Here is a 26,200-nt window from a genome sequence, read left to right on the forward strand (position 1 = left end):
AAATGATTAGGCACGAATTTGAGTCTTTTAATAATTACATATACCCATTACTGAAACGTTACCTGAAAGCGAAGACTGGATATGGGCATATGCGAACAAGTGTCAATGGGCCGGAGTACACTGACAAAGTCAATAACAACTGGAGAACATTTTAGTTAAGCCTATTTACACGCTTGTAAAACTTTTAAAACCTGAAACTGTGCAAAACGTAGTAATTCGTTTAATTTACATGAAAAGGTCAAACTGTCTTCTACGCAACGATTATTGAATCATATGGGATTTAATGCAATGTATAATTAATTAATTACCACATAAGTCTTTTGGTTGGACATCACTGATATAACATATTTCTACCTCATCGCACAACGATTTCATATGTAATCATTGCGACTAACAGAACCGGATGGTCAGACTCACTGACATTTATTGAGTTTATCATATAACCAGGAACATTTGTTTGGCCCATCTTATTCATACATTGACTAAGATGTTTGACCCATTGATGAGATATTAAAACTATCAATTTTTTTAATGAAGATAAAATAAGTTGCGTTATCTATGACGGTACTTGCATGTAGTCTTGTATGCATTTAGAAAATATAGAATCATGTGCTTTGAGCAAATGAAACGGGAACAAAATAAGGGATTAAAGGGGATTATCACGCCCCAGTGAGCTCTTCTACTGAAACAATAGGAGTTGGGTAAGTGGGAGGATCCCAATGAAACTGTTATCTCTCATTTCGTTTTTCTCACATGGGCAGTTTGACGGAATATTTCAATGGTTCGAAATTTAGCTGAGTTGAATTTAAATACGTTGAATTATGTGTGCATGCTTGCAATTGCAAAACAAAAAAGTGTGTTTTAAGGAAATAAAAATATTTGTCGGGGATGGGCGCCATATTTGTATATAATAATTTTGATAATTAATAATCATATGAATAAATATAAAGATATTGTTCTAAATTAGACCGTCGCTGTCAACAGAAGTACTCTAGAGTTCTTGACAAAACTAATTTAACTCATTTTTTCACTTAATTTATTAATGATGTTTATCGCTTAGATATTTAAATTGTGGTAAAAAAATAAATGCTTTGAAATTCCTTAAAAGAGTTAAAACATTGCAAACAGAACCTATCTGATGGAAGAGTTAGTGGTTTGTTAGTATACTGCAAAAACTCGGCGCTGGTCTCTAAAATTTATATTGGTAGCATTAAAAGGAATTTAAAGTGTCTTATTGTCATTTAACTACTTGCGATCATTTAGTAAAATGATTTTCCAATTATTAACATTATCGTGTAGGCATGCTTAAGAAAGTCTCTTTAGTAAATCTTGAACGTAGGACATGTTCAGCAGTGTAACTACTATTCTACTATCTATTCTCGCTCAAGATTTACAGTTTATATTTTTGCCAGTTATATCACTTAGAGCGTACTGTAAAAATATGCGTTTAAACTTCACCTTCGGTGAATTTTATGAAAGAAATAGATGAAACATTATATAATTTGTGTTCATAATGATAAGAGACCACTAAAAGGCCTTTAAAAGACATCTAGGCTCATTTAAAATTAAATAAAATATCTCATTTTGCAGAAATACTACACAAATTATCCCGTCTTCGTTCAAAATCCCAGCAGTTATTAATAGAACACATTCCTCGAGTGAACGTGAAGGTCGTAACGCCTGGGCGAACACAACGCCCTATACATGTATTCTCCTTTAAAAGGCAATGGTGTAACTGAACGTTTCACTGTCAGGTTCGATGCAAATTTCTCTTTTGTGACCGTAGATTCAGTTTCAAACCCCACCCTGGTAGACAGGGGACCAGGTAGCGTACGTTGAGTAAGAAAGAAGGACGATATGTTGGCTTTATTCCGGAGCTGTATAGAGAAGGCTTGATAGCTTGTTCAGTCTCGTTCGTGTCAATCGTGTTACTGTTATTACATTGCCGTACCTGTCGGGCCGTATGCCCCAGCACGCAATCTTATGTCATGTGACCTAAGCCAAGCGTCCCTTGTATTCATGTACCTGGGTTCCACTGGCTGAAAGTAATATATCAGTGGGGTTTGTTTAGACTGTATGTTTGCATTCGGATAGCTCAGAGCGCGACGTCGTGTCAACCGACATTCGCACAAGAAGGATATACCTGTTCATTTCTGATAGGGATTTCTGAACAGGATTTCAGTCAGGTAAGAGGCGGTGTTCGACACATCTAACTTAGAAGGAAATTAACACATCATAAACCGTTGTCTTGTGATATTACTAATACTTTTGGACCCGTGAAGATCCGGATTAGAATTTGTCTTCAGCAGCCCATGCTTGTCGTAAGAGGCGACAAACGGGGTCGGGTGGTCAGGCTCGCTGACTTGGTTGATACATGTCATCGTATTTCAATTGCGTAGATCGATCAACATGATGTCAGTCACTGGATTGTCTGGTCCAGACCCGAATAACTGGAATATTCCTAAGTGCTGCGTTAAACAACAAACACAGTTTCACCGTTTCTCTCTGGTCAACTCACAGGCTTGCTCCTATTTATGCCATCAAAATTTCCTTTCAATTTTCTAAATGAAATTTATGAAGACGATGCGCCCAGTAGGAAGCAATTATCACATACATGTGGATAATGTTTGTTATTTGATTACACAAATAACAAATAGATTTGCCCACAAAACGCCACCAAAACAACAGCCAATCCAGCGTTGTAGCTGACAAGCCATAATTACTTAATTTAGCATGTACATTATATCTACAATGTTAAAAACAGTTTACCAGGTCCAAGGTCAAACCCTCGCCTTGACATGTGCAGTACACATAGCATAAGAGCAGTTAGATGCTAGTTGTATTCACTGCACACGTTCAACGCTGTAGTTACGGCCGTCGAATACCGACGACTACAGCAACTGACATGAGTATGCATAACTTGATATAGTCCGACATTTTCAGGGCAGGGTAGTTCGTGTTTGATACTTTGGGGCGTCTGTATGTTAAAGTATGTGATCAACGTACTATCGTAATTAAATTTCATCATACACAAAGACAAGAGGAGGTCCAAAACCATAACCTCATCGTCATCATGGTACATTTGTTTGTCCTGCAGTGGGTATATGGCATAGTTTGTTGACAAGTGATTTTCTTTCTTACCTTTAGTAGTCATACAGTCATAAAGAGGTTATCACGTGAGTAGTTATAGGATGTTATACATCCATTATTATACATGCATAGCGTATTTTCTTAATACAGCACATTTCCCATCCAAACCACAAAAGCTTGATAACGACTTCTTCACACAATATCAATTTTAGAACTTAATATATATTACGTCAGGATGTCAATGATTTGATAATCAGACAGTGACATCAATTAAAATAGTTCCAATCAATGCCAAATTGTGGACTCCTGGCGAAAGTACGGGTAGGGAAAGTAACAATTGACTGCACACATGTTTTCTATTTGACTTTCGAGACAGGCCATCGATCCGCCAACTCGAGTAACTGCCCTTTATCAAAGGGAAGTTACTCCAACTACAGTGTACGAAGGCGTCGTATTATTACAGTTAAACGCTTTTAATATTTAACTTGTTAAAGAATTACTCGAAGTTAAGACGTTATGGCTTTCTTTTGCATGATATTATGTACAACGGCAATTGAGCACATGTGATTTATCAAAACATAATTTCATAACTAACATTAAACCGAAACAGCAATACTATTCTCTTAGTTGTTAAATTGTTATTGTTAAATTGGTCATATTTCTGTTTTTTATTATAGTCAGTTAGTCGGCGGACTTTAAAATACGAGCGACTACTGAAGATTAGACAAAGGGATGGCATCCACTAACGTATCTGACGGAACCGGAAGCGCGTTTGCGAATGCGGGTGTGGGCACGGTAGACCTCGTTGTCATCATAATATATTTGTTCGTCTGTCTTGCAGTTGGTATATGGGTAAGTATTAGCATTGTTTGATAACAAGTACTTTCCTTTTACAAGCTACAGGCTGTCAGGAATTTGGTAGTTGCATTCAATTTGTCTTAATCGATGCTGATGGTTTCAAGCACTGGATTGTCTAGACCAGGCTCTAATTTTCCAATTGCTGTCCTGTTACTTAATGGGTTGTGGGTCAGAATAGTTCCCCAGTACCACATGCCTGTCTACTTGTTTGGCCTGTGGATCAGAATTGATCCTATTTGTATCTAAACATGAATCCCTGGTCAAGATGACCATGAGTGGCGACTAAAGCGGTACCGTGTAGTCAGATTCGGTCAAGTGGTTGTCTGGGTATCATCGTGCGTCAACTACTGTCTTGACTGTTCCACACTCATATTTACACGGTGGTGTTGTATATTTATTGAATGTAGCTGACTGCCATGTAAAACAATGAAAATAAATGTTGAACTGTCCGCCAAAGGATTGGTTGGTTTGTTGATTAACGCCGCACTCAGCAGTATTCCAGCTATATGGCGGCTATCCGAAAAGTCTGGACCAGATAATCTAATGATCAACAGCATGACCAAAGGACCGTAGTACACGTAAAATGATTGAAATTGAAAGCGATACAAATTTACATTTTGACAGTAGACGGTGTATCAATCGCATAGAAACTAGTCATTTTTACATCAGTATTCAGAATTTGTTTACTGGTGGATAGAACGTATATTTAGATGATGTACATCAGGATAGAATGTATATTTAGATGATGTACATCAGGATAGAATGTATATTTAGATGATATACATCAGGATAGAACGTATATTTAGATGATATACATCAGGATAGAATGTATATTTAGATGATGTACATCAGGATAGAATGTATATTTTGATGATATACATCAGGATAGAATGTATATTTAGATGATATACATCAGGATAGAACGTATATTTAGATGATATACATCAGGATAGAATGTATATTTAGATGATGTACATCAGGATAGAATGTATATTTAGATGATGTACATTAGGATAGAACGTATATTTAGATGATGTACATTAGGATAGAATGTATGTTTAGATGATATACATCAGGATAGAACGTATATTTAGATGATGTACATTAGGATAGAACGTATATTTAGATGATGTACATCAGGATAGAACGTATATTTAGATGATATACATCAGGATAGAATGTATATTTAGATGATGTACATCAGGATAGAATGTATATTTAGATGATATACATTAGGATAGAATGTATATTTAGATGATATACATCAGGATAGAATGTATATTTAGATGATATACATCAGGATAGAATGTATATTTAGATGATATACATCAGGATAGAACGTATATTTAGATGATATACATCAGGATAGAATGTATATTTAGATGATGTACATCAGGATAGAATGTATATTTAGATGATGTACATTAGGATAGAATGTATGTTTAGATGATATACATCAGGATAGAATGTATATTTAGATGATGTACATTAGGATAGAACGTATATTTAGATGATGTACATTAGGATAGAATGTATGTTTAGATGATGTACATTAGGATAGAATGTATATTTAGATGATGTACATTAGGATAGAACGTATATTTAGATGATGTACATTAGGATAGAATGTATATTTAGATTATGTACATTAGGATAGAATGTATATTTAGATGATGTACATTAGGATAGAATGTATATTTAGATGATGTTCATTAGGATAGAATGTATATTTTGATGATGTACATTAGGATAGAATGTATATTTAGATGATGTACATTAGGATAGAATGTATATTTAGATGGTGTACATTAGGATAGAATATATATTTAGATGATGGCCATTATGTGCACACATGAATAGGAAGTGATATTCATCTTCAATATTACGTTTGTCACACATTGGACATACCTGTTTCTCAGTGACATAAAATATATATAAAAATAATCTAAATCATTAGAACGTATTAACCACACTACACACAGTATTGTATTGTTTAAACACTGAATACGATTATAAACTTTCCATACTGAATATCTCTGGTCCATTCTTGTTTAGAATTAACTTTACCTGAGCTCAGTGACTACTGACATTCAAAACTATAACAACAACATAGTCTATAGTTAGTATTTCATCTGTTAGCTGTTCTCACTTTCAGGCGACATGGCGGACACAGCGTGGAAGCGTCAGTGGTTACTTTCTGGCAGGGAGGGACATGCTTTGGTTTGCGGTGAGTGCCATTCTCAGATCTTATCTTGTACCAAATAGGAAACTTCACGAACCGAACACGTCGGTGTCATCACATTGATTATCTTCTACGTGTAATTTGAGTCTTAAATTCAGCGACCGCTGCCATATAGCTGGAGTATTGCTGAGTGCGGCGTAAAACTAAACTCACTCACTCACTTAAATTCAGCAACGGATTCTTGGGCTTCCGGATATTATCCCGTTGTGCAGCGAGAGTAGCGCTGAACACAAACCAAACTAGTGGAGATTATAGCGCACAAGTATATTTTGATTGTGCGCAGAAATCACCGACCCATGTTTTTAAAATTGGAACGCCGTTTCCTATTAAGGGCCTATTTAGCTGAAGATAAAATGGGTGACACTGTTGTGATATTGCACCTCAATTGTTGCAGCAGCCCGTGTCCCATAAAACTGAAACGAATCATCGAGACTATTTATTTTACCAAGACAGCTGTGTGTGTTCTAACACTTATTATGTGAAAACAAACCATTTGAAGATTATAAGGGCGAGAGAAGTTATAGTTATGATAAAAATTGTATGGTGAGGGGTATAAGTATGTCCATTTTATCAGTGTTAAAAACATCTTCATCGAGTTGTGATCATGTGGTTATACTTCCGGGTTGGGTCAACAATCAGGTGACAGCTAACTGCTAAAAAATACGCGTATTTTCAAAGCGCTATTGGCCTATTTTGAAATGCACATACTGCTGAACATCAGAGCGTGCAAGCTGGACCTTGGCCAGGGTGTAACCATGTTGTCAAAAGTCAAGGACGCTGTTATTGCTTGCAAAATAAATATTTGTATTAGATTTAAAATGTGACAAGATAACCGGGATTCTTCATGTCACACTGGGGCGATGGGGTATCTTAGTGGTTAAAGCGTTCGCTCGTCACGCCGAAGACCCGGGTTCGATTCCGCATATGGGTACAATGTGTGGAAGCCCATTTCCGGTGTCCACCGCCGTGATATTGCTGGAATATTGTAAACTTAAATTCACTCACTCACTCACTCACTCACTTCATGTCACATACTTGAAAATGTTTATTGTTATGTTTGATACAAAGCCAAAGTATTGTAGTGGTGAGTGTGTATGGTTTTAAGCCACTTTAATATTCCAGCATTATCACGGCGGGGGACACCAGAAATGGGCTTCACAAATTGTAGTTAGAATACTTGACGCGTATATGCGGTTTTTATGCATCAAAATAACTTAGCTCTTCTTTGAAGCTTACACATTCATCCCTACATTACTTTTATTCATCGAGCTGGGCAGTATGCAGGCAGAGTGTGTTTCAAAAGATCCTTATATTAACATAACATTGTTGAGGCAGTAAGCGAGTGACAATGTATTATACAGTTGTGCCTTTCCGCGCAAGTCACGGCGGCCTTGAACTAACATTCGCGTTAAAATGAGGTTGATATGAGGTCATCTGAAGACGTTGCTGGGTTATTGAAAGGGGGCATGCCTCTCGATGTGACACCATCATCCAATTCGGCGTTATATGGAAGTATCCTGGTTGGTTGTTGGTACACATAGGTTAATGTCTTGTGGCATGAACACAAGGCGTGTTCTGTAATTTATCTGTAGTCTATGTCAGGGTTAACTGAAGACCATAACTCATACATATGTACGTGAACATCAATTTGAAACAATGGACGATTACTCCCCGTATCTCACGGTGGCCGATATTTGTGTGTCTTGGGATTACTAGACGTGTTGTCGTTTGGAATAAACTGTATACATTATGCTGGTATATCCGTATGATAATTTTGACGTATCATCGCTAGGGTACGGTGGATGATATGTAATATATGGTTCTGCCATGTTGATACAGTCCAAATAGATAAGGGTCTATACCTTAACTCAACCTCAGTCACATAAATTGCATGGTATAAACCTTTGTTTGATGCTGGCTAAACGAAACAAACAAGATCATTCGAAAGTGAAGAGAGTCGTACGAATATAATAGTTGAGGGGGGCGGTGGGGTAGCGTTCGCTCGTCACGCCAAAGACCCGGGTTCGATTCCCCACATGGGTACAATGTGTGAAGCCCATTTCTGGTGTCCCCCGCCGTGATTTTGCTGGAATATTGCTAAAAGAAGCGTAAAACTAAACTCACTCACTATAATAGTTGCGTTTCGTGATCAAAGCATGCAGTGTTATAGAAAATGTTTCAACCAAGCAATCGACAGCACACGAACTCAGCCACCGAGCCTATGGGTTACAAAATACCAGATATTTTAACATTGACTTCTATAGTAACGTTATATTTTTTTTAATTATAGATATCAACAGCTGCTATTACATGTACATGTGTGCATAGGCTGGCCTTAAAGAAGCAGTACAAGTATAAAATATCAACAACTCAGGCTATTGCTTTTCCGAGTACTGGAAGCTAACCAGACCAACACCAGTTCCACACAAAATGTCAACTGCTTGAAAGTGACATTCACATTCAGTATACGTCATCAATAAATCAAGACAGCATTAAATATTTTAAAATATGGTCAGTTTTAATTACTGGATGGATGTAAATTTTAAAAGAACACAAAATCCTTCCACAAAATCACCCAATCACAGTTGTCAGATGATTCAGTCTGCACTGAAAGGTGCTTGTTAAAATATGGATTCTGATTTGGTGTAGTGTGACCTATGACAAATAGAAAGTCCGACAACTCGTTATCTAGATTACGCACTTCGTGTGCTGTTGATTAGATAACTCACTTAAAGAATGTTGGTTCGAATCCCAGATGGGTCTTCTTTTTACTTGATTGAGAAAGCTTAATCCAAAATTGTAACATTTGACACATTTGGCCTATGCTTAATATTATTTTACTCCCCACACACATATGTACACACACACATACACAATTATTTCAAGATCCATAACTTTTGATTCCCTAGGTTGAATACACTGTATTCAAACAAGTATTTTCTATAACTCCCCTCTTTTGTCGTTCGTGTCGATCGTCTTACATGTTTTCGAATAAAGTGTGTGACTTGGTTTAAGGGTAACGCGACAAAACAGATCATGGAAATCTGAACGGTCAATATTTGTTATATAGGTTTGACTCACGATGGTGCTCTAGATTTTTTAAAATATACTGTTCAAATAAAGGGAACAGAACATGATATGAGGGATACACAATATATATGGGAATACATGGAGTTTAGTATTTCGGCGTTATTCCTAGTCCTTAGACTGTCTGTATACATTCCTGTTATTGAGGTTACCCGAAAAAGACGATGTCGAATGACTCAGCAAACGGGCGTGCTGTGAGATGTTTGGTAAAGAACATAACACGCGGCAAAAGGATGGAGCGTTTCATGAGACGTGTGAAGTTCAAGTTCCCAAAGGTCAAGGTGCAATCAAACTGGAATGCTCAGTCAAACTCGATTTAGAATGTTAATCAAACTCGAAAGATCAATCAAACTCGAATGCTCGGTATAAACACTCTTTAAGGATAACAAGTTATTATATTTCGTAAGTGCTACCTGTTGATTCAGGAATGACAACGGTTTATCCATAAAGTGAGTCTTTATTCTACTTCCCAGTTTCTTTAATGCCACTCAAAGAAATTATCGAATACTCAGTTGGAAGACTTGAATGATTCATAATTTCTGCACGCGGGTAGATCCAGTGCTGAATAAGTGAGTGGCTGTGAACTGTATCAGTTCTATGTATCAGTTTAATGCAGGGGGAAGACCCGAAGTGATGCAGCTCTTTACAATGGTAACATCCACAAACACGAGAATGGTGCTGACAAAGTTACGTTGAGATATAATCATTTCGAACCCGCACTATTGAGTAACAAATGATAAAAAAACAATCATGACCTAAATAACGTATTTTCTCCCGCAATATATAAATTCTTGTGACGAGAAATGTAACCTGTATCATCCATCTGTCTGTCTTCACGGATGCTTCAGTCAGATATTCACGGTAATGTTCACTAGACAGATTTTGTAAAGGTTCAGTTTCGCTTTGAAATATGATTTCGCACTAGTAAGAATTTTGGCATTTCCAGGAAGAGGAAACGGAGTCGAATACATACTAGAGAATTTAGCATTTGGTAATCCATACGGCTTAGGCGGGCATTTTAGGATGGTTGATACAGTTTTATGACTTAAATCATAAGACATCAATGTGAAAAGACTATATTAGCAAAATGGTAAAAATCGGAATCTACCGAAATTCCACTGAAGCGCGTCAAATTCAACAGTCATTAGAATACGAGGACAAATGCCATTCCCAACTTTTCGTCCCTACTTACAATCATTCACGGCGTTTATCAGGACCATTTTGTTTCCAGATTGGAGCATCTCTGTTTTCCAGCAACATTGGCAGCGGCAGCTTCATCGGCCTCGCAGGAACAGGAGCGGCGTCGGGAATTGCCGTCGCAAGTTATGAACTTAATGTAGGTTAATGTAGATCAGCCATCCTCAAACATTGACGGGAGATTATATTTAATGTCTTTCAACATTGTTTCCGTTATAAACATGACGGTGACCGAATATAGTTGTATAGTGAAATATTTTCTCTTAAATTGTATTTTTTTTTCCTTTTTGTGTGTGTGTGTTCTTGGACAAACAACAAAGGAGACAGACACTGCACTTCAAATTGAAGTCATAAATAACTCTTCTTGTGTTCATTAAGACGAAACCAGTGGAATTCGATTATTGACTATATGAAATATTATTTCCGCACAGTTTTAATGGGGGTTTTTACATTAAACTTTGATACAAGGCCTACCGTGTCCAGCAAACGTTTTTTCAAAAATCAAGTTAAATTATTTTTTGCCAGGATTTATTTTCTTCTACAAAAAGTGAAACATTTTTTTGGTCAAAAACAAGTGAAATTACCTTTTGCCACGATTTATTTTCTTTTGATTAGAAGTGAAGTTCGTTCATTCAAGGTTCCTTTCAAAAATGCGATGTGAATACAAGAGAACCTTTTCGCTGACAATAGTTGTGACAATCTCCTTCCAGGGCCTGTTCTGCCTGCTGCTGCTAGCCTGGTTGTTTGTCCCTGTGTATATAGCAAGCGGGGTATGTATGCGTATCGGGGATGGCATTTGTGTGGTAAACCCTCACACGTGCAGGATTATGTCTACAGAGTAATAGATTGGCGTAAAACGACATGGATGTCACAGAGGGCTTACTTAACTTGTGCATAGTTCCTATGACCTGCAACAGTCTTATCCTTGTTAAGTATGTTTCTTGGTGTGAAGCACAACGTCTACATGAAGGACCGATATATCTTATTTTTGGTTGCTTTGTATCTTCTTTAAAAACTGATGCCCTGCAATTTCGCTCCAATTATACGGTCGCTGCTCAGAGTTTGAAAGTGGAAAATAAATATAATTTACAAAACGAGTCAAAACCATAAGTGAGCGTTGGGCTTCCATTTTTACTAAGTTGTCACATCACCATAAATCGTAAAAGATACTCACAGCATGAGAAAAATGTTAATTATGACGGTTACCTTTTTCTTTCAATATATACAAATATATTTGTCTGAGTTAAAAAATGAAAATGCCATGAATATTCTGAAATGTTTAAACAATGTTAATTTTATTGTATTATTTCATTTATCTTTGTACCAATGTGTAAGAGGTAAACAAACATTTCTGCTCTGCTGGGAATCCTGGGTACACATACGGCAGGCAAGGTTACTGATGCATAGGTGTTCGATAATTCTTATACAAAATGTGTAGCTTATACTCAGACTTTGGCTTCAGCAGCTTATGAAATCACCCATGAACACATGCGTGTCATCCACCACGCGTGTCTTTCACAGGTTTACACCTTACCGGAGTATTTGATGCGGCGCTTTGGAGGTCAACGGTTACAGGTTTACATGGCGGTGTTGTCTCTGATCATCTATGTCTTCACCAAAATATCAGTAAGTGCCCAGATGGCAGTCATTGAATAATAAATATATCCGAACATAACATAGGCAGAGAAAACAAATCATGTCTGAAGATGTGTGAAAACGAAAATGGATACGAATAAACATGTTGGTTAATGCATTGCTTGGTTGGTAATGTTGGATACCAAATGGCACAAGTCAGCCAAACAGCCATACACTAAGGGCTCAGAACATATAGAGTCATGCGTTATTGCTTAAGGGTTTTATATATAAAAGGTGCCATTCGTGGCCAGGTCATCTAACGCGCCGAAAATCTCTTCGACGAGTTACGTCCCTTAGGTGTGGCAGTATCTCTTGATTGGTTATCATCATGTTTACGGTTTTCGGTTGGTCATGTCATGCAGTACAAATTCGTATGATCTCTCTTGAGCAGAATGACTTCGTGCGCCAGGTCCACTGAACTCTAGGCTGATAATGTGTGTGACTCACTGATCTCTCGTGCACGTAGAGTAACATGAGAGCTTTATAAATTACTTCTTATATATGTAGACTATCATGAGTGCATTACAGTCACTTCCGTTATCTGTAGATTGACATGAGTGTATTATAACGACTTCCTTTACGTACACATGAGCATTAATCAACCTCCACTTTTCGCATATTGGTACGGACACACAAAATGCTGTTGTGTATGCATTGAAAACAAAATAACCATTAACATGGTACTAGTAACATATTTTACTCCAGTTAAAGCAAAATTAAATTGGAAGTTAGTGACAATTTAGCTGCAGTCTGAAAGGAATACACAAATACATGAATATCAACAAGCCGGAATGTTTGACCATCATGACAACGCCACCAATCTTCTTGTCACAGTTCTCAAATAATAATTGTTGTGGTGAACTACCATTGCCGACCACACCTCGAACAGGATACCGTCTGCCAGTCTCCGCACACTTACACTCACGTGTTGAATTCTCAACACCGGAGCTCCCTAAGATTCCACATGGAGTGTCTGCTACAATTCCTACAGATTTGGAACATGGGGAACTCTACCTCGCACTTGACTCCAATATAGTCCCGGAGATGTTCGACTTGGTTCATATCGGGGATCATTGCGTGCGGCATCGGATTGCAAAGTACTAGAGGAATAAGGACTCCGTCAACGCGTTCATTGGTTTTCTTACGAAATGCTACACAAGGTCATAATGTATTGTACTGTGAAGCATTTCGAGTCGGGGGTCATCTCGATTTCTTTTTGATTTTTCTTGACATCTTTAATCCTCGCAAAGACACGAGGGCCTGTGGTTTGGATCAGAACTTGCCCTTAGATTCAGGTTGTGCTTATTTAGGCTCATGTGTATCTGTAGGATGACATGACTACATTATAAATGGCTTCCTTTATCTCTAGGCAGACATGTATGCTGGTGCCATTTTCATACAACAAGCCGTCAGGTGGAACATCTACCTTGGCATCCTCGTCCTCCTCGCCATCACCGCCATCAACACCGTCTCCGGTAAAATTATACTCATATTGTTGTCGCTTAAATACAAATACTAGTAAATTTGGGCACGCCGAATCTACAGGTATCCATCCTACCATGACAAAATATACCTGTACTTGATTATTTGATGTTAAAGAAGGGATCAAATGGAAACTTTATATTAATATATCGCCGACAAAACGTGTATAATTCTGACAAGATGGATTTATTTTTTATAAAGTTCTATATGCAATATATGAGATCAACAAGAATGAAATTTTACGCATAGAACAGAACACTAGATTCGGGAGCCGCGTATTTCCGTGCGTAGATTCAAATAGCTCGCCAAACAATGGTGAATAACTTCGGGGAGTAAACGATTAATATCTTGATCGGTTGTTTTTTTACACGTTGTGACGCCACGTAAATTGGTATCGATATTCGTAAATGCAACAGAAGGAGCGAAAGTAGCCAACCTTGCATGAATCCTTTACCTTACTCACCTTACGGTACATAACGTGAACGTACATGTTAATAGTTCAGAATTAAATATGAAAACCGAAAGAATAGATGCAATAGAACGTGATCTGAAGCTACGTAGTATTGTATCATACTCAAGCGGCTTTGTAGAGGGTTTCTCCACTCTCTTATGATCATAAAAGATTCGCGTTAGTGAACACATGATTATCGGGTCCCATATGTTAAGTACACATGAAGGTCATCGATTTTGATAATGGAAAACCGTACTCGCTTTAAATACGCATATCACTGTATATACTGTGTTTCAATGCAAAACTTGTTCATTTCCAAAGCATACTACCACGTTAACTGAATGTAGGGAGAAGGCGGTAATATGTTTGTCTTTTAGCTCAATACAATATGTTTAACACAAACAACATTACGTATTTCAGGTGGCCTGAAGGCTGTTATCTACACAGACACTCTACAGACCATCATCATGGTCGCTGGGGCGTTTATACTCATGGGTATAAGTAAGTGTGTTTCTGACATTGAATAACTGTGACGTGTCAGCCAGATCCAGGTTTTCTTACTGTAAAATACCTCAATAGCGATTGTAAACCGTATTTCCATATATATATGTATCAATAACTATTTTGTTGACCGAATTTGTAATTATTTAACATGTTCAAACATCAGTTTAATTTTTAATAGTTTTCATATATTTTGAGACATTGTTTCTGAAATGGAATCTTTATTTGTTTCCAAAACATGCGATGACATCACAATCGTCGCTATTGCTTTTTGAATAAGCCGTAAGAATATGGCCACAATTCTTCCAATTTCAGGTTTTGCTAAGGTAGGGGGGTTAGAACCTCTGTACGAAAAATACTTCGAAGCCATTCCGGAGAAACGTATAAACGGGAGTGACGTATGTGGCCTGCCACCTAAAGACGCCTTCCACTTGCTGCGGGATGCATCAACGGGTGATCTCCCCTGGCCGGGGAACGTTTTTGGCATAACCATTTTAAGTGCCTGGTACTTCTGTTCTGATCAGGCAAGTGAGACAGCTTGTTAAAATGTTAGACATATCTACGTGATAGGGCTTAATCATGGAAGTAAACAGTAATTGAATGGAGATGCACTCAGTCAATAATACGAACACGACTAGATTTCAACTGAGCAAATGACAGAGGGACAAAGGAAAATATACCTAATTTTGTCTTTCTGTTATTGAAAAGTAAAAGATGTGTTGTTAACTATGATTATGTCTAATTAACCATCACACTTTCCTTCAACGACTGGGAAGATGATCTGTGACTGGATTATTTCAGCTGTAACAAGGTCACCTACTGTTTTCACACTTCTGGCAGGTAATTATAAAGGGTATCCTAATAAGGACGAACACAATGTGTAGTACACTATATAACTGATGGTACTACTACAGGTGTTGGTTCAGCGCTCTCTGGCGGCCAAGAACATGCACCACGTCAAAGGAGGATCCATCATGGCGGCATACCTCAAGGTCATCCCGCTCTTCACCACAGTCTTTCCTGGCATGATCAGCAGGATTCTCTATCCAGGTAATTCTCTACTTTAGTAATTCCTTTACCAGGTAATTTTCTATCTAACTGATTCATTATCCTGGTAATTCACTATCCAAGGCCAGTGTCCGGGTAATTAATATAGACCCAAAGAAATACGTTTGCATGTATTTGAATATCCAAGCAAAGAAATGCTGGGGATATTTTACGTTTATGACTTGAAACACAGAAAATGATCTCGTCCACGACCACAGACAAATTTTATCCGATTGCCTGACAATAGGATGAGCTTTTGCTTTTTACTATGTCGGACTCTTTCACTTTCTGCTCTTTTCAGTTAATGATTAAATAAGTACTCAGTCTACTTATTGTTAACGTGTATACTTATATAAACCGGTTTATTACCCGCATTATGGACTGTTGGATATAAACGTTGAAAACAATGTGAACACTTTATCTAGTTCCGTGAAACAATATGTCTACGTTTTGCTCAATCCAGGTAATCAACAAAGATAATTGTCTATCCGGGTGGTGATAATTCCCAACGATGCGCCAAGGGAATTATGTATGCGGGGAATTTTGTCCAGATGATGATCAATATTGTTCAGATAGTGAACCCTATCTATGTGTTTGTGATCTGTGAAGGTATCTATGCTCAAACCCACATGGTATACTGTGTTTCAGACCAGGTAGCTTGTGTTGACCCCGACACCTGCTGGGAGGTATGTGAGAATAGGGCCGGCTGCACGAACATCGCTTACCCTAAACTTGTCATCGAACTCATGCCGGAAGGTAACATCACCCTCTTGCCATTCTAAAACATGTACATGTTCTCTTCACTCTCAGGGAAATGAAAGTGGTCAGTCACGGGCATAGATGCTGTGAATCCTTTCAAATATGACACTGGTGCAAATGCATCGACTTATCCGTACCACGAGAAAAGTGTCGAGTCTTGAGCACTAAGTGCTTATATTCATACCAAACGGATCTGAGAAATATATATTGTAACGTAAGTTGTAATAACTTCCTATGTAATGAAGTTTGGATGCCTCTAAAGATAACTGGCTGTCCATATGTGATCCATAATTTCACTTCGACAAAATGGATGGCTCAGTCATCTTAGCCACATCAATTTGCTGTGCATAGTTGCCTCCCTTGGCCAAGCCAGAAACTTCACATTGTTGGCGTAAAACCCGGTTCGCCCTGATTAGGTTAGTAGTAAACGTTTGTGAACTTCAACACTTTCGGCTTTCCCCCTACGCTGTCACAACTACGTGATACAACTGGATTAACGTTTAAAGCAACGTTAAACGTTAAACTCACTCACTCACGTGGACATAACTTGTTGTTTCATCAAGCATTTTCTTTGATGGTAAGAGCCGTTTATGTCATCGCAGGTCTCAAAGGTCTGATGTTAGCGTCGATGATGGCTGCGCTTATGTCATCACTGACGTCGGTATTCAACAGCGCCAGCACCATATTCACCATTGATATCTGGAAGAGACTTCGACCTAAAGCCGCTGACTCCGAGCTGCTCGTGGTTGGCAGGTATGTGGCGATGGCGTCCAAAACGAAGACGTTAGTAGTGGTAGCAACAACGGTGATCGTAGCACTCCGCTGTTAACGTAACGGTTCCTGGAAAAGTAAGCAGTAACGGCCAGTCATATAGTGTGCCGTAGCAGTAGCCAATCTCACACGACACCGTGGGTAGTCTAATGGTTAAAGCGTTCGCTCATCACGCCAAAGTCCCGGGTTCGATTTCCCCCATGGTCCAATGTCCATTTCTAGTATACAAAGTCAAAGTCAAAGATGTTTATTGTACAAAAGGCCTCCGGCCCATATACATTATACATATGTTGCAATAAGTAGTAATTAGTGATCCAAACAGCGAATCATGTTACAGACAGTGAATAATGTTACAGATTGTGAATTATGTTACAAGTACAATACGATGGATCCCCGCCGTGATATTGCCGTAATATTTCTAAAAGCGGCGTAAAACCTCACTCATGACGTTTACTATATCGTGTCTGAGTCAATACAAACATATATACTTCTAGTTTTCGAAACTCTGTGAAGAAGTTAGCGGATGATATTGTATTGCATTCCAGCATAATTTCAAATCGATCATAGTACAGGGGAATACGTGGTTAATAATACGAGCACTGATCGGCACATGTAAAATGAGTCCATAGCTCTGTAACACTAGATTTATCAAGTTAACACTGAAGTGGACCCATTTCAGAGTGTTTATTCTGGTTCTGGTGGGCGTGAGTATACTGTGGATTCCAGTTCTTCAAGCTGCCCAAGGGGGACAACTCTTCAACTACATTCAAGCAGTGACGGGATATTTTGCCCCGCCAGTTCTCTCCCTTTTCCTCTGTGCCATATTATGGGGAAGAACAAATGAAAAGGTAATCTATAGCATAGCCTAACTTTTAAAAAAACAACACTTCTTTATAGTGACTGCATTTGTTGAAACGTAAGATCAGGATATGTGAAAACGATTTGGGTACTGAAAGTGAACCACAACAATTTTTTATAGATATGCATCCATGGTCATCAAGTTCACCTTATATGACACAGAGATTTAACAATGAGTGAGCTTTTGGCAAACTATCTCAAGTAACGTTTAATTAGATACTACTGCTCCTTAAGAGTAAAAATATGAACGTGATGTTAAACAACGTTAACATCTCCACCTCAACCAACATTTCCACAAATTAAGATAAATCACTTTACACTATAACCTTGACCTTGGCCGCTTTTTCCCGAGAATATTATCTGCCATGTACACAGATACCTTTGTGATTACAAGACGTGCATACAGATAACAGGTTGAGGTCGAAATGCGTAGATTGAGCAGTAACATACACTCAATGAAACTAAACAAACACAGCCCTCCAGAAAAATAAAAAAGAAGGTTAAGCTTGTGTATGCGTGCCGTGTAGGTGACTAAATCTGATAAGCATACAGCGGCTGTCATCTAAATCTGCGCGTTAAGTGTGGTGTTGGGATCGGGACCCCGTCTCACAAAGCGATCTTAGCGCTACGACTGTCGTAAGCCAATAACGTATTGGAGTTACGATCGTCTTCGCTACGACTGTCATAAGCCAATACCGTTTTGGAGCTAGGACCGTGTTAGCGCCACGACTGTCGTAAGCCAATAACGTAAGAGCTCTTACGAAACTCTCTACGAAGGAGGAAGCGCTATTAAAGGTTAGGACGTATGAAAATGGTTTATATGATGGCTAAAGGTCTCTGATATTTAATTTAACTGGTTTTACTCAACTTGTTTCTGGATTTGTCAGCTCCGCTCCATATTTGTAGATTTCATTTGATTTCTAGTGTGGATAGGGAGATTTTTTATTATGAAAAAAGGCCAAAATGAATGGTTTGTTTTGTGAAATAAAATAACGCCACTATTTGTTTGAAAGTGAATATCAAAAAGTGTTTGATGATGCTCAGCAGATAATCAAATTCTAAAAATTCTAAAGAAAACCCATGCAGATCAAGCGGGCACTATATGAAGTAGTAAAATCCCAAGGCCTGCATCCTACTGCGCATTCCTCCTTCACTTAGCATGCCATGAAGAAATAATGTTCAAAGCTTTGTTTAACCAAACTCACTCTCCTTCAATAAAGGAAATATTTTTTAGCGTCTGGAGAACGGTTCAGTATGAAATCTTTATATCCGAAAACGGATCGTACATTCCGAAAAGTGGTGTCACCATATTTGATGTTATTCGATAGTTAAGGTCGGCAGTTGTTTACTCAGAGTCAACTGATCTACCAATAACTGTTTGTAAATGTATTGCTTATACATATGCCGTTTTGTGTGGAAATACAGACAATTGTTTAACTTATCGTTTACTCATCTATGTTAGATGCATAGAAGTAAAACACTTTTACTTCAACCAGCAATTTTATCGTGAGATAATTGAAAATAATTATATATAAAAATTATTTACATTGAATTTCAACCACTAACACTGTACTGTGTTTACAGTGCTAAAAGCTATATTTCTGTGTGTTTTTATAGTCGGGGGTGGATACAGTGTCCCATGTGCACAATTTAAGAAAATGTACAACATATAAATCGACGTCCAGGGAGTTGAACGAAGCTGTCCAAAAGGTTTATAATAAGCGTTGTTTTAACACAGGGTGCTTTCTGGGGCATGATGATAGGCTTGGTAATCGGTCTGATCCGGATGGGGTTGGACTTCGGCTACGGAACCCCAGGCTGTGGAGAGGAGGATAACCGTCCTCTCATCATCTCCAAGGTCCACTTCCTCCATTTCACCATTCTCCTCTTCGTCGTCAGCATGGTCGCCACCATCGTCATTTCCATCCTCACCGAAGCACAGAATACGTCACATGTGAGTAATGAATTCCCTGGTGGTAACGAAGGTAACGGTATGTCGGCGTTGTCTTGGGTCCTTGTGTCTGCTCAAAATGCGTTACAAAGTGTGATTACTTGGTGTGGTGGGGTAGCATAGTGCTTAAAGCGGTCGCTTGTCACGCCAAAGACCCGGTTCGACTCCCAGCCTGAGGGGCACATTTCTGGTGTCCCATCGTCGTGATATAGCTTGAATATTGCTTAAAGCGACATAAAACCATACTCACTCACTACTAAGAAACAAATCTAAAGTGAGTGAGTGAGTTTGGTTTTACGCCGCTTTTAGCAATATTCCAGCAATATCACGACACCAGAGATGGGCTTCACACATTGTACCCATCTGGGGAATCGAACCCGGGTCGTCGGCCTGACGAACGAACGGTTTAACATCAAGGCTACCCCAACCCCTAAAGGGACACAGTAGATGACGATTAACGTTAGACTGTATCACGGCGGTCCAGACAAACCAGTGGTTGATAGCACGATCAACAGCTCAAAGGCGGGGTTCGACGATAATCAGCCATGTGACAGAGCCTTACCGCCAGATCATCATACAGTCGAATCCCGGCAACCATACAGAACAAATGTTACTTATTTGAACCCGCAACCCCGACAGGTCTACACAACTCTGGCAGTTGCTAATAGTTAATAGCATTTGAATAGGTACACAGTGACACTGTCTGGACACGGTGACATGTACTCTATCAGATGACGTGAAGTAGTCCATATAACTAATTCAAGTACCTGCCGTGCTTGGAGCCCGCTGTTAAGGGGTGGACCCATAAAGGTTCGGGATTGGATCTGACAGTAACAACAAAGAGGAATACACCTCACCGAATTCTAGTTATAATGAAGGTTATGGCCTTTAATCCCAGGTTCTTAACATAATCTATTGGCTTGCATAATATCGATTGTGGATACAAACATGTGAATTTTCACATCACAGAAACACATTATTTGATTTGGTTGAAATTTACATCATGCATTGAACAGTGCTGTCCTATGTTTCATCTATTGTCTTGATTCAATGCATTAAAATGTGACTAACCAACTACGTGTTTGTAAATTAGCAATTTATATAACATTCATTTAGTGTGCATCTTGTTGTGTTCAAATAACACTTTTACAAGAGAACTGTCCGTTTTGAACATTTGACCTTCATGTTCAAATTTCTTTGATCTCTGGTACTATCGCTCGCAACTGGCAACATGGTTTCAGGAAGTTCAAGGATAATATCATCAAAAAGTTTATTCGAAATATTTCGATATTTAGTTAGAAGCTATCTCTTTGACTATTTTGTTTGAGAAGGGAATGTGTTTCAATAATATTACGGCAGTTCCATACATGGGAATCTTGGAGTAAAACCTTAATTTGCAGCGCATGTTTTGTATGGGATTAATCTTTCTCAGTAAAGTACTGTTTCGAGTTGAGTCCCATCCGGGATTCTGACCCACACTCTCAGAGTAAAGCACCTATTCGTCGCCATACAAAGTCAGCAATCTAACCCAATCAGCCATCGCAGTAACCGGTGGCTCAGATAGTGTGGGTTCGAATCCCTGATAGGGATTAACCCTAAAATGTACCAAGATCTGTACTTTACTAAGAAAGTTTTTGAACAATTTCCTTTTCAATGCCTCGTGTTTTGTCGCAGTCCATCCGGCTGACTTGGTGGACCAGACACAGCCAGGAGGATAGGGAAGAGTTCCCGGAGGAGAAAGCACGTAGGGAGAAGGGCCAAGCTCAGAGGAAAACTGATATGGCCAACCGCGAGCCTGTGGGTAAGGATGTATACCTTTACGTCGCTTGGGAACATGTCCGTGTCGTTGTACAGATCTATACGTTTACATCAACAAACACTATTGTGCCCAGCAATCGCCCCTGTTCACAGCTGTTAGGGCAGACACGTTAACATGAATATATTATGACCAGAAATTATTGAGAATTTTAGGACAATGTTTACTTGGATTTCTAGTATAAACAACCTTGACCAGCTATCAAGTGCTTGATTTCATTCAGGAGAGACAACTCCGTTGATCCCTTTTCATTAGTTTGTGAAGAGTTATCCCCCTTTGTTTACTTGCTGGCAGACATTTTCAGTGATCCTCAGTATGGATGATTTAGAGAAGAGGAAGTTGATTTTAGAGTATTATAACAAGGGCATCAGATCAGCTACAGTGATTTCAAGTAGAACCGGCATCTCTTTGTCCACTGTTTATCGTATTTTGAAAAATATTGCAAATGGATATGGCATTGAGCACCATGGAGGCGCAGGTAGGCCCAGAAAATTGACTGTCGGTGACAGGAGGCGGCTTGGTATTCTTGTTTCTAAAAACAAACGAAGGAGTTTGGAAAACTTAAGGCTGGATATGATTGATAGAGGAACTGTGGCTGTCTGTAAGGAGACAATTAGAACTGAGCTGCATGCAATGGGTTGGCAGAAACGTCGAGGAATTCCATCTACGATCACGAAACCTGAACAAAAGGAGCAAAGGTTGAACTGGTGCTTACAGCATAGAAATTTTAACTGGGACAATGTGATTTTCTCAGATGAAAGTTCTGTGTGGCTGTTTCCTAATACACTGAAATTCTGGACCAAACAAACTGAAAAACCTTTGTATCAGCGCCCAAAGTACAGTCCGAAATTTAACGTGTGGGGTGGCATATCTGTGTTAGGGGTAACGCCCCTCTGTGTATTTGAAGGGAATATGAACAGTGAGCGGTACACAGATATTCTCGGGGGACATTTACTTCCATCTGCTCACCTGTACTATGGAAATAGTTGGATTTTCCAGCAGGACAACCACCCAAAACATCGTTCAAAGCATTCACAGGCCTGGTTTCGGACCCAAAATATGACATTATTAGATTGGCCAAGCTATAGCCCTGGCCTAAATCCAATAGAAAATGTTTGGGGACTTATGAAGGAAGGTGTCAATAAGAAAAATGTGACAAATATTGCTGAAATGAAAGAAGAGGTGGTCCGATATTGGTACAGCATGGACAACGACTTTCTAACTTCTTTGATCAGTAGTATGCCCCGCCTCATTGAAGCCTGCATTGCTGCCCATGGTGACTTGACAAAATACTAACTGTTCACCTGTCTTTGAATCTGGAGTTATGTTCTGCTAATATTCACATTCAATACGTGAGTAATGAGTGAAACATTTTTAAAAATCTTAAATTCTCAATAATGTCTGGTTGTACTGTATCACATAGGCGAATCCAGAGGTTTATTAAATGACCATTGAAACGCGCGTGAAAATGAATTGTGCACTTGAGTATCACTATTGTATTCAGTAATCGTTTTCAGTCATGTAAGGGCAGAAGGGACCATGCAAACATGAACATACAGTATTTTATCTTACCTTCATGTAAAGTACTTTATTTTCATTGGTCAATGACGCTTTAACAAGTTAAACCCTCCCAGGAGGATGACAACTGGAAAAAAATATTACCCGCTGCCACGGTAACCGCCAAACTCTCCGCCGAGAAGCTGTATCGCTAAATATCGTATGACGTCATAATATGACGCATGCAGTGCACGGAGTTTGAAAACCGTTCGATTATCTGTTTTTGAGTTCACTATGTACACCTTTCTTTTACCGACTGCTTTATATCAACTATTTTATAGAATCTACATTAAATCATTTGCACACTCAACTTAAACTTAATTAACCATTTTTAAGCTTGTCAGAATATGTTTCACTGATTTTAAAAATCTAGTCGAGAAACAAACGCCATTTTGTTTACATGTCATATAGTCGGTAGCGATCTTCAAAATAAAATAATATTTTGTACATTTAACAAGGCGGTAAGATAAATACGTTGTATGCTTCTCCCACGAGAGAAGCATATAACTTATAGCATTCACTCCTGGCTTTCGTTCACAGATGTGGCCTCCTTGCCGAAGTGGCGACGTATCATATATTTGGTATGCGGGTATGAACCTCCCCAGGCTCAGGAGATCTCGGAGGAAGAGGAGGAAATACAGAGGAAGGTGTTGACATCTATAGAGGAGAAGCCCAAGTGGAGAATGTTCGTCAACGTCAACGCATTTGTGCTTATGACAATTGGAATCTTTCTATGGGGATTTTTCGGCTGAACTATTTGTTGTTTCTTAGGGATGCTATCATTGGTACATAACACTTCGATGTGTTTGTGTATTTTTGCTGCTTCCATCAGTACTGTTTTTTTGTATTCCTGCAATGAAGGTTCTTTTACAGCGTAATTGTTTTTCATGGTACATATATTCCAGTAATGTAATTTCATTATACCTCAACGCACGTCTCTTCTAACTGTCCTGAACGCCACTTCACATTCGAACAGAGCTCTAACGCAAATGAACTACCATTAGTAATAATAAGTTATATTGATTCAAATAATATAATGCAGTTCATTCCACTGCGCCTCATGTTTCTTCTTGCCTTCTAAAACGCCTTCTCTCACGCCAATGGAACTTGTTATTCGAGCCCTTATTCTTTGACGTTAATCTTGTCGTTTGTAATAGTGATACATGTATTCATTATTGGTCCAGAGTAAGCAGTTTGAGCCGGCGCTCACACTCATAAGTGGCTGTCTGACTTAGCCCCTTATATACCCTTGTGATACACACTGCTTACTTGAAGTTCTGCAACTATTGTCTCCAACTTCCTCTCTCAACTCATTTCCGAAAAAAATACAGAATTATTAATTAAAAGCGTATTGTAAATAATAAAAGGCAATGAACATACGAGAAAGTCTGTATATTTGTTGTATATGACTGTCGATGTGGTTACGGGTAAATTTGTCAAATAACTCAGTAGTTAAAGGGTTTAGAACGTTTGATTCATTCATAACATCCGTGTTGCTATGTCAGTGATGTACGTTTGCTGCTATTCCTGGTCCGTTACTTTTCTTCATGACAACTTAGCTCTTAAACTCTGACGATTGGCCATTAACGCTTTCTAGTTCACCCAGCACGTTCCTTTCAAGAACGGCCATAAATCACCCGCGTGCTTTAATGTTAAACCGAAGATCAGAATGCACATAAACATGAAGTAGTAGGGTAGAGGGCAACATTACAATACTCATTTATAAGATCTGACTGGATGGATAAACTGTTTCTAAAAGTTCTAGATGTGATGAAGTTTTACCATGACATTTGATACGAAACAAGTTATGACACACTGAGCAGAATACATAACGGCAGTCAGTTCTGGAACTACAACACAGCTGAGGAATTATGTTAGGAAATAGTGTTTGTAGAGATCAGTCTGCAAGAACCCATATGTTTACTGGATCATTACTTATGTCACAAAAATCGAGCAAAATGTGTTGCCGTCTTCCAAGTTACTTGGACGTCAACAATGTTACCGTCTTCCCATGTTGCTGTTACCATGCTGCTCGATTCTTGAGCACTTGGACAGACAAAATGTCATACAGTCACATATATCTGCAAAGGCCATGTTAAGGCATATCGAATGTCATAATGGTGCATGCAGCAAGGTCTTTTCTCCGTGTATCTGTGTTATTCATTTCAGATTGATCTAAAAATTACTGAAAGCCAAACAAAGTTATTCTATGATTATTTGACTTCTCAATGTTATTATTGGTTGTACCCACACCTTTGCATTGTATCCATTGTTCTTTACTTTAGTTCTTGATATACATCTTATTTTCATCAAATAATCATATCATTTTGCACCATCTTTCAAGTAATCAGATATGAATAGCAGTTGGTTAATAAAGACAAAAGTTAACTCTGGTGTTTGTCATCACATTGATCAACACATATTCTGGTCAAACATTTTCGTTTTTTTTTACATATTCAGTCATCACGGTCACTTTTTTTGCAAGCAATTTCCAAACTGTTTGATATAATGGGTTCGGCAGTGCTGAAACTGCCTTGTGATGCCGGGATCAACACAAAAGTGGTTGAATCTTGGTAATTCCTAGATGGCCATCTTCATCATCTATCAGTTGCCTGCAAACTGGTCAAAGTGCTTGATGCTCTTGCAGACTCAGCATTTGGTCATAGTTGTACCAAAATGCCTTGGAAAAGGGTGTCGATGCCACCCATTTTTCACGGGATGTTTCATGGACGACATCCAGCCGTCGAATGAAAACAAAAGAAGGAATAATTCTAAGATGCAATGTCTCCCTATGTAACAGACTTCAAGTGTTACCGTGTGCAAGTACATAAGCAACAGCAAATTCCTTTTAATACTCAAAAACATACTGTCATGAATAATGGCAACATTTAGTGTACA

At 38.6% G+C, this 26,200-nt stretch overlaps 1 protein-coding gene across 1 annotated transcript; it reads left to right on the forward strand.

Annotated features, from left to right (window-relative positions):
* Nucleotides 1-1,714: 1,714 nt before the first annotated feature.
* On the forward strand, nt 1,715-25,687 carry LOC124291834 (sodium/glucose cotransporter 4-like). Its single transcript, XM_046728904.1, has 16 exons — nt 1,715-2,186; nt 3,768-3,942; nt 6,104-6,175; nt 10,509-10,613; nt 11,185-11,244; nt 11,996-12,100; nt 13,479-13,584; nt 14,463-14,543; nt 14,859-15,067; nt 15,458-15,593; nt 16,239-16,346; nt 16,952-17,102; nt 17,800-17,968; nt 19,717-19,932; nt 21,604-21,730; nt 23,843-25,687. The coding sequence occupies exons 2-16, from the start codon at nt 3,823-3,825 to the stop codon at nt 24,052-24,054; spliced, it is 1,977 nt and encodes a 658-aa protein (XP_046584860.1). The 5' UTR covers nt 1,715-2,186; nt 3,768-3,822; the 3' UTR covers nt 24,055-25,687.
* Nucleotides 25,688-26,200: the final 513 nt, after the last annotated feature.

The sequence above is a fragment of the Haliotis rubra genome, unplaced genomic scaffold (genome assembly GCF_003918875.1).
Source record: "Haliotis rubra isolate DU_JTF1 unplaced genomic scaffold, ASM391887v1 Scf50, whole genome shotgun sequence".
NCBI lineage: Eukaryota > Metazoa > Mollusca > Gastropoda > Lepetellida > Haliotidae > Haliotis > Haliotis rubra.

Excerpts from the sequence above, each read along its gene's own strand:
- LOC124291834 (XM_046728904.1), top strand. The coding sequence starts at position 3,823 with ATGGCATCCACTAACGTATCTGACGGAACCGGAAGCGCGTTTGCGAAT. Across the intron at positions 3,943-6,103 it reads GTCTTGCAGTTGGTATATGG|GCGACATGGCGGACACAGCG; the intron begins GTAAGTATTAGC and ends TCTCACTTTCAG. Across the intron at positions 19,933-21,603 it reads AAGCACAGAATACGTCACAT|TCCATCCGGCTGACTTGGTG; the intron begins GTGAGTAATGAA and ends GTTTTGTCGCAG.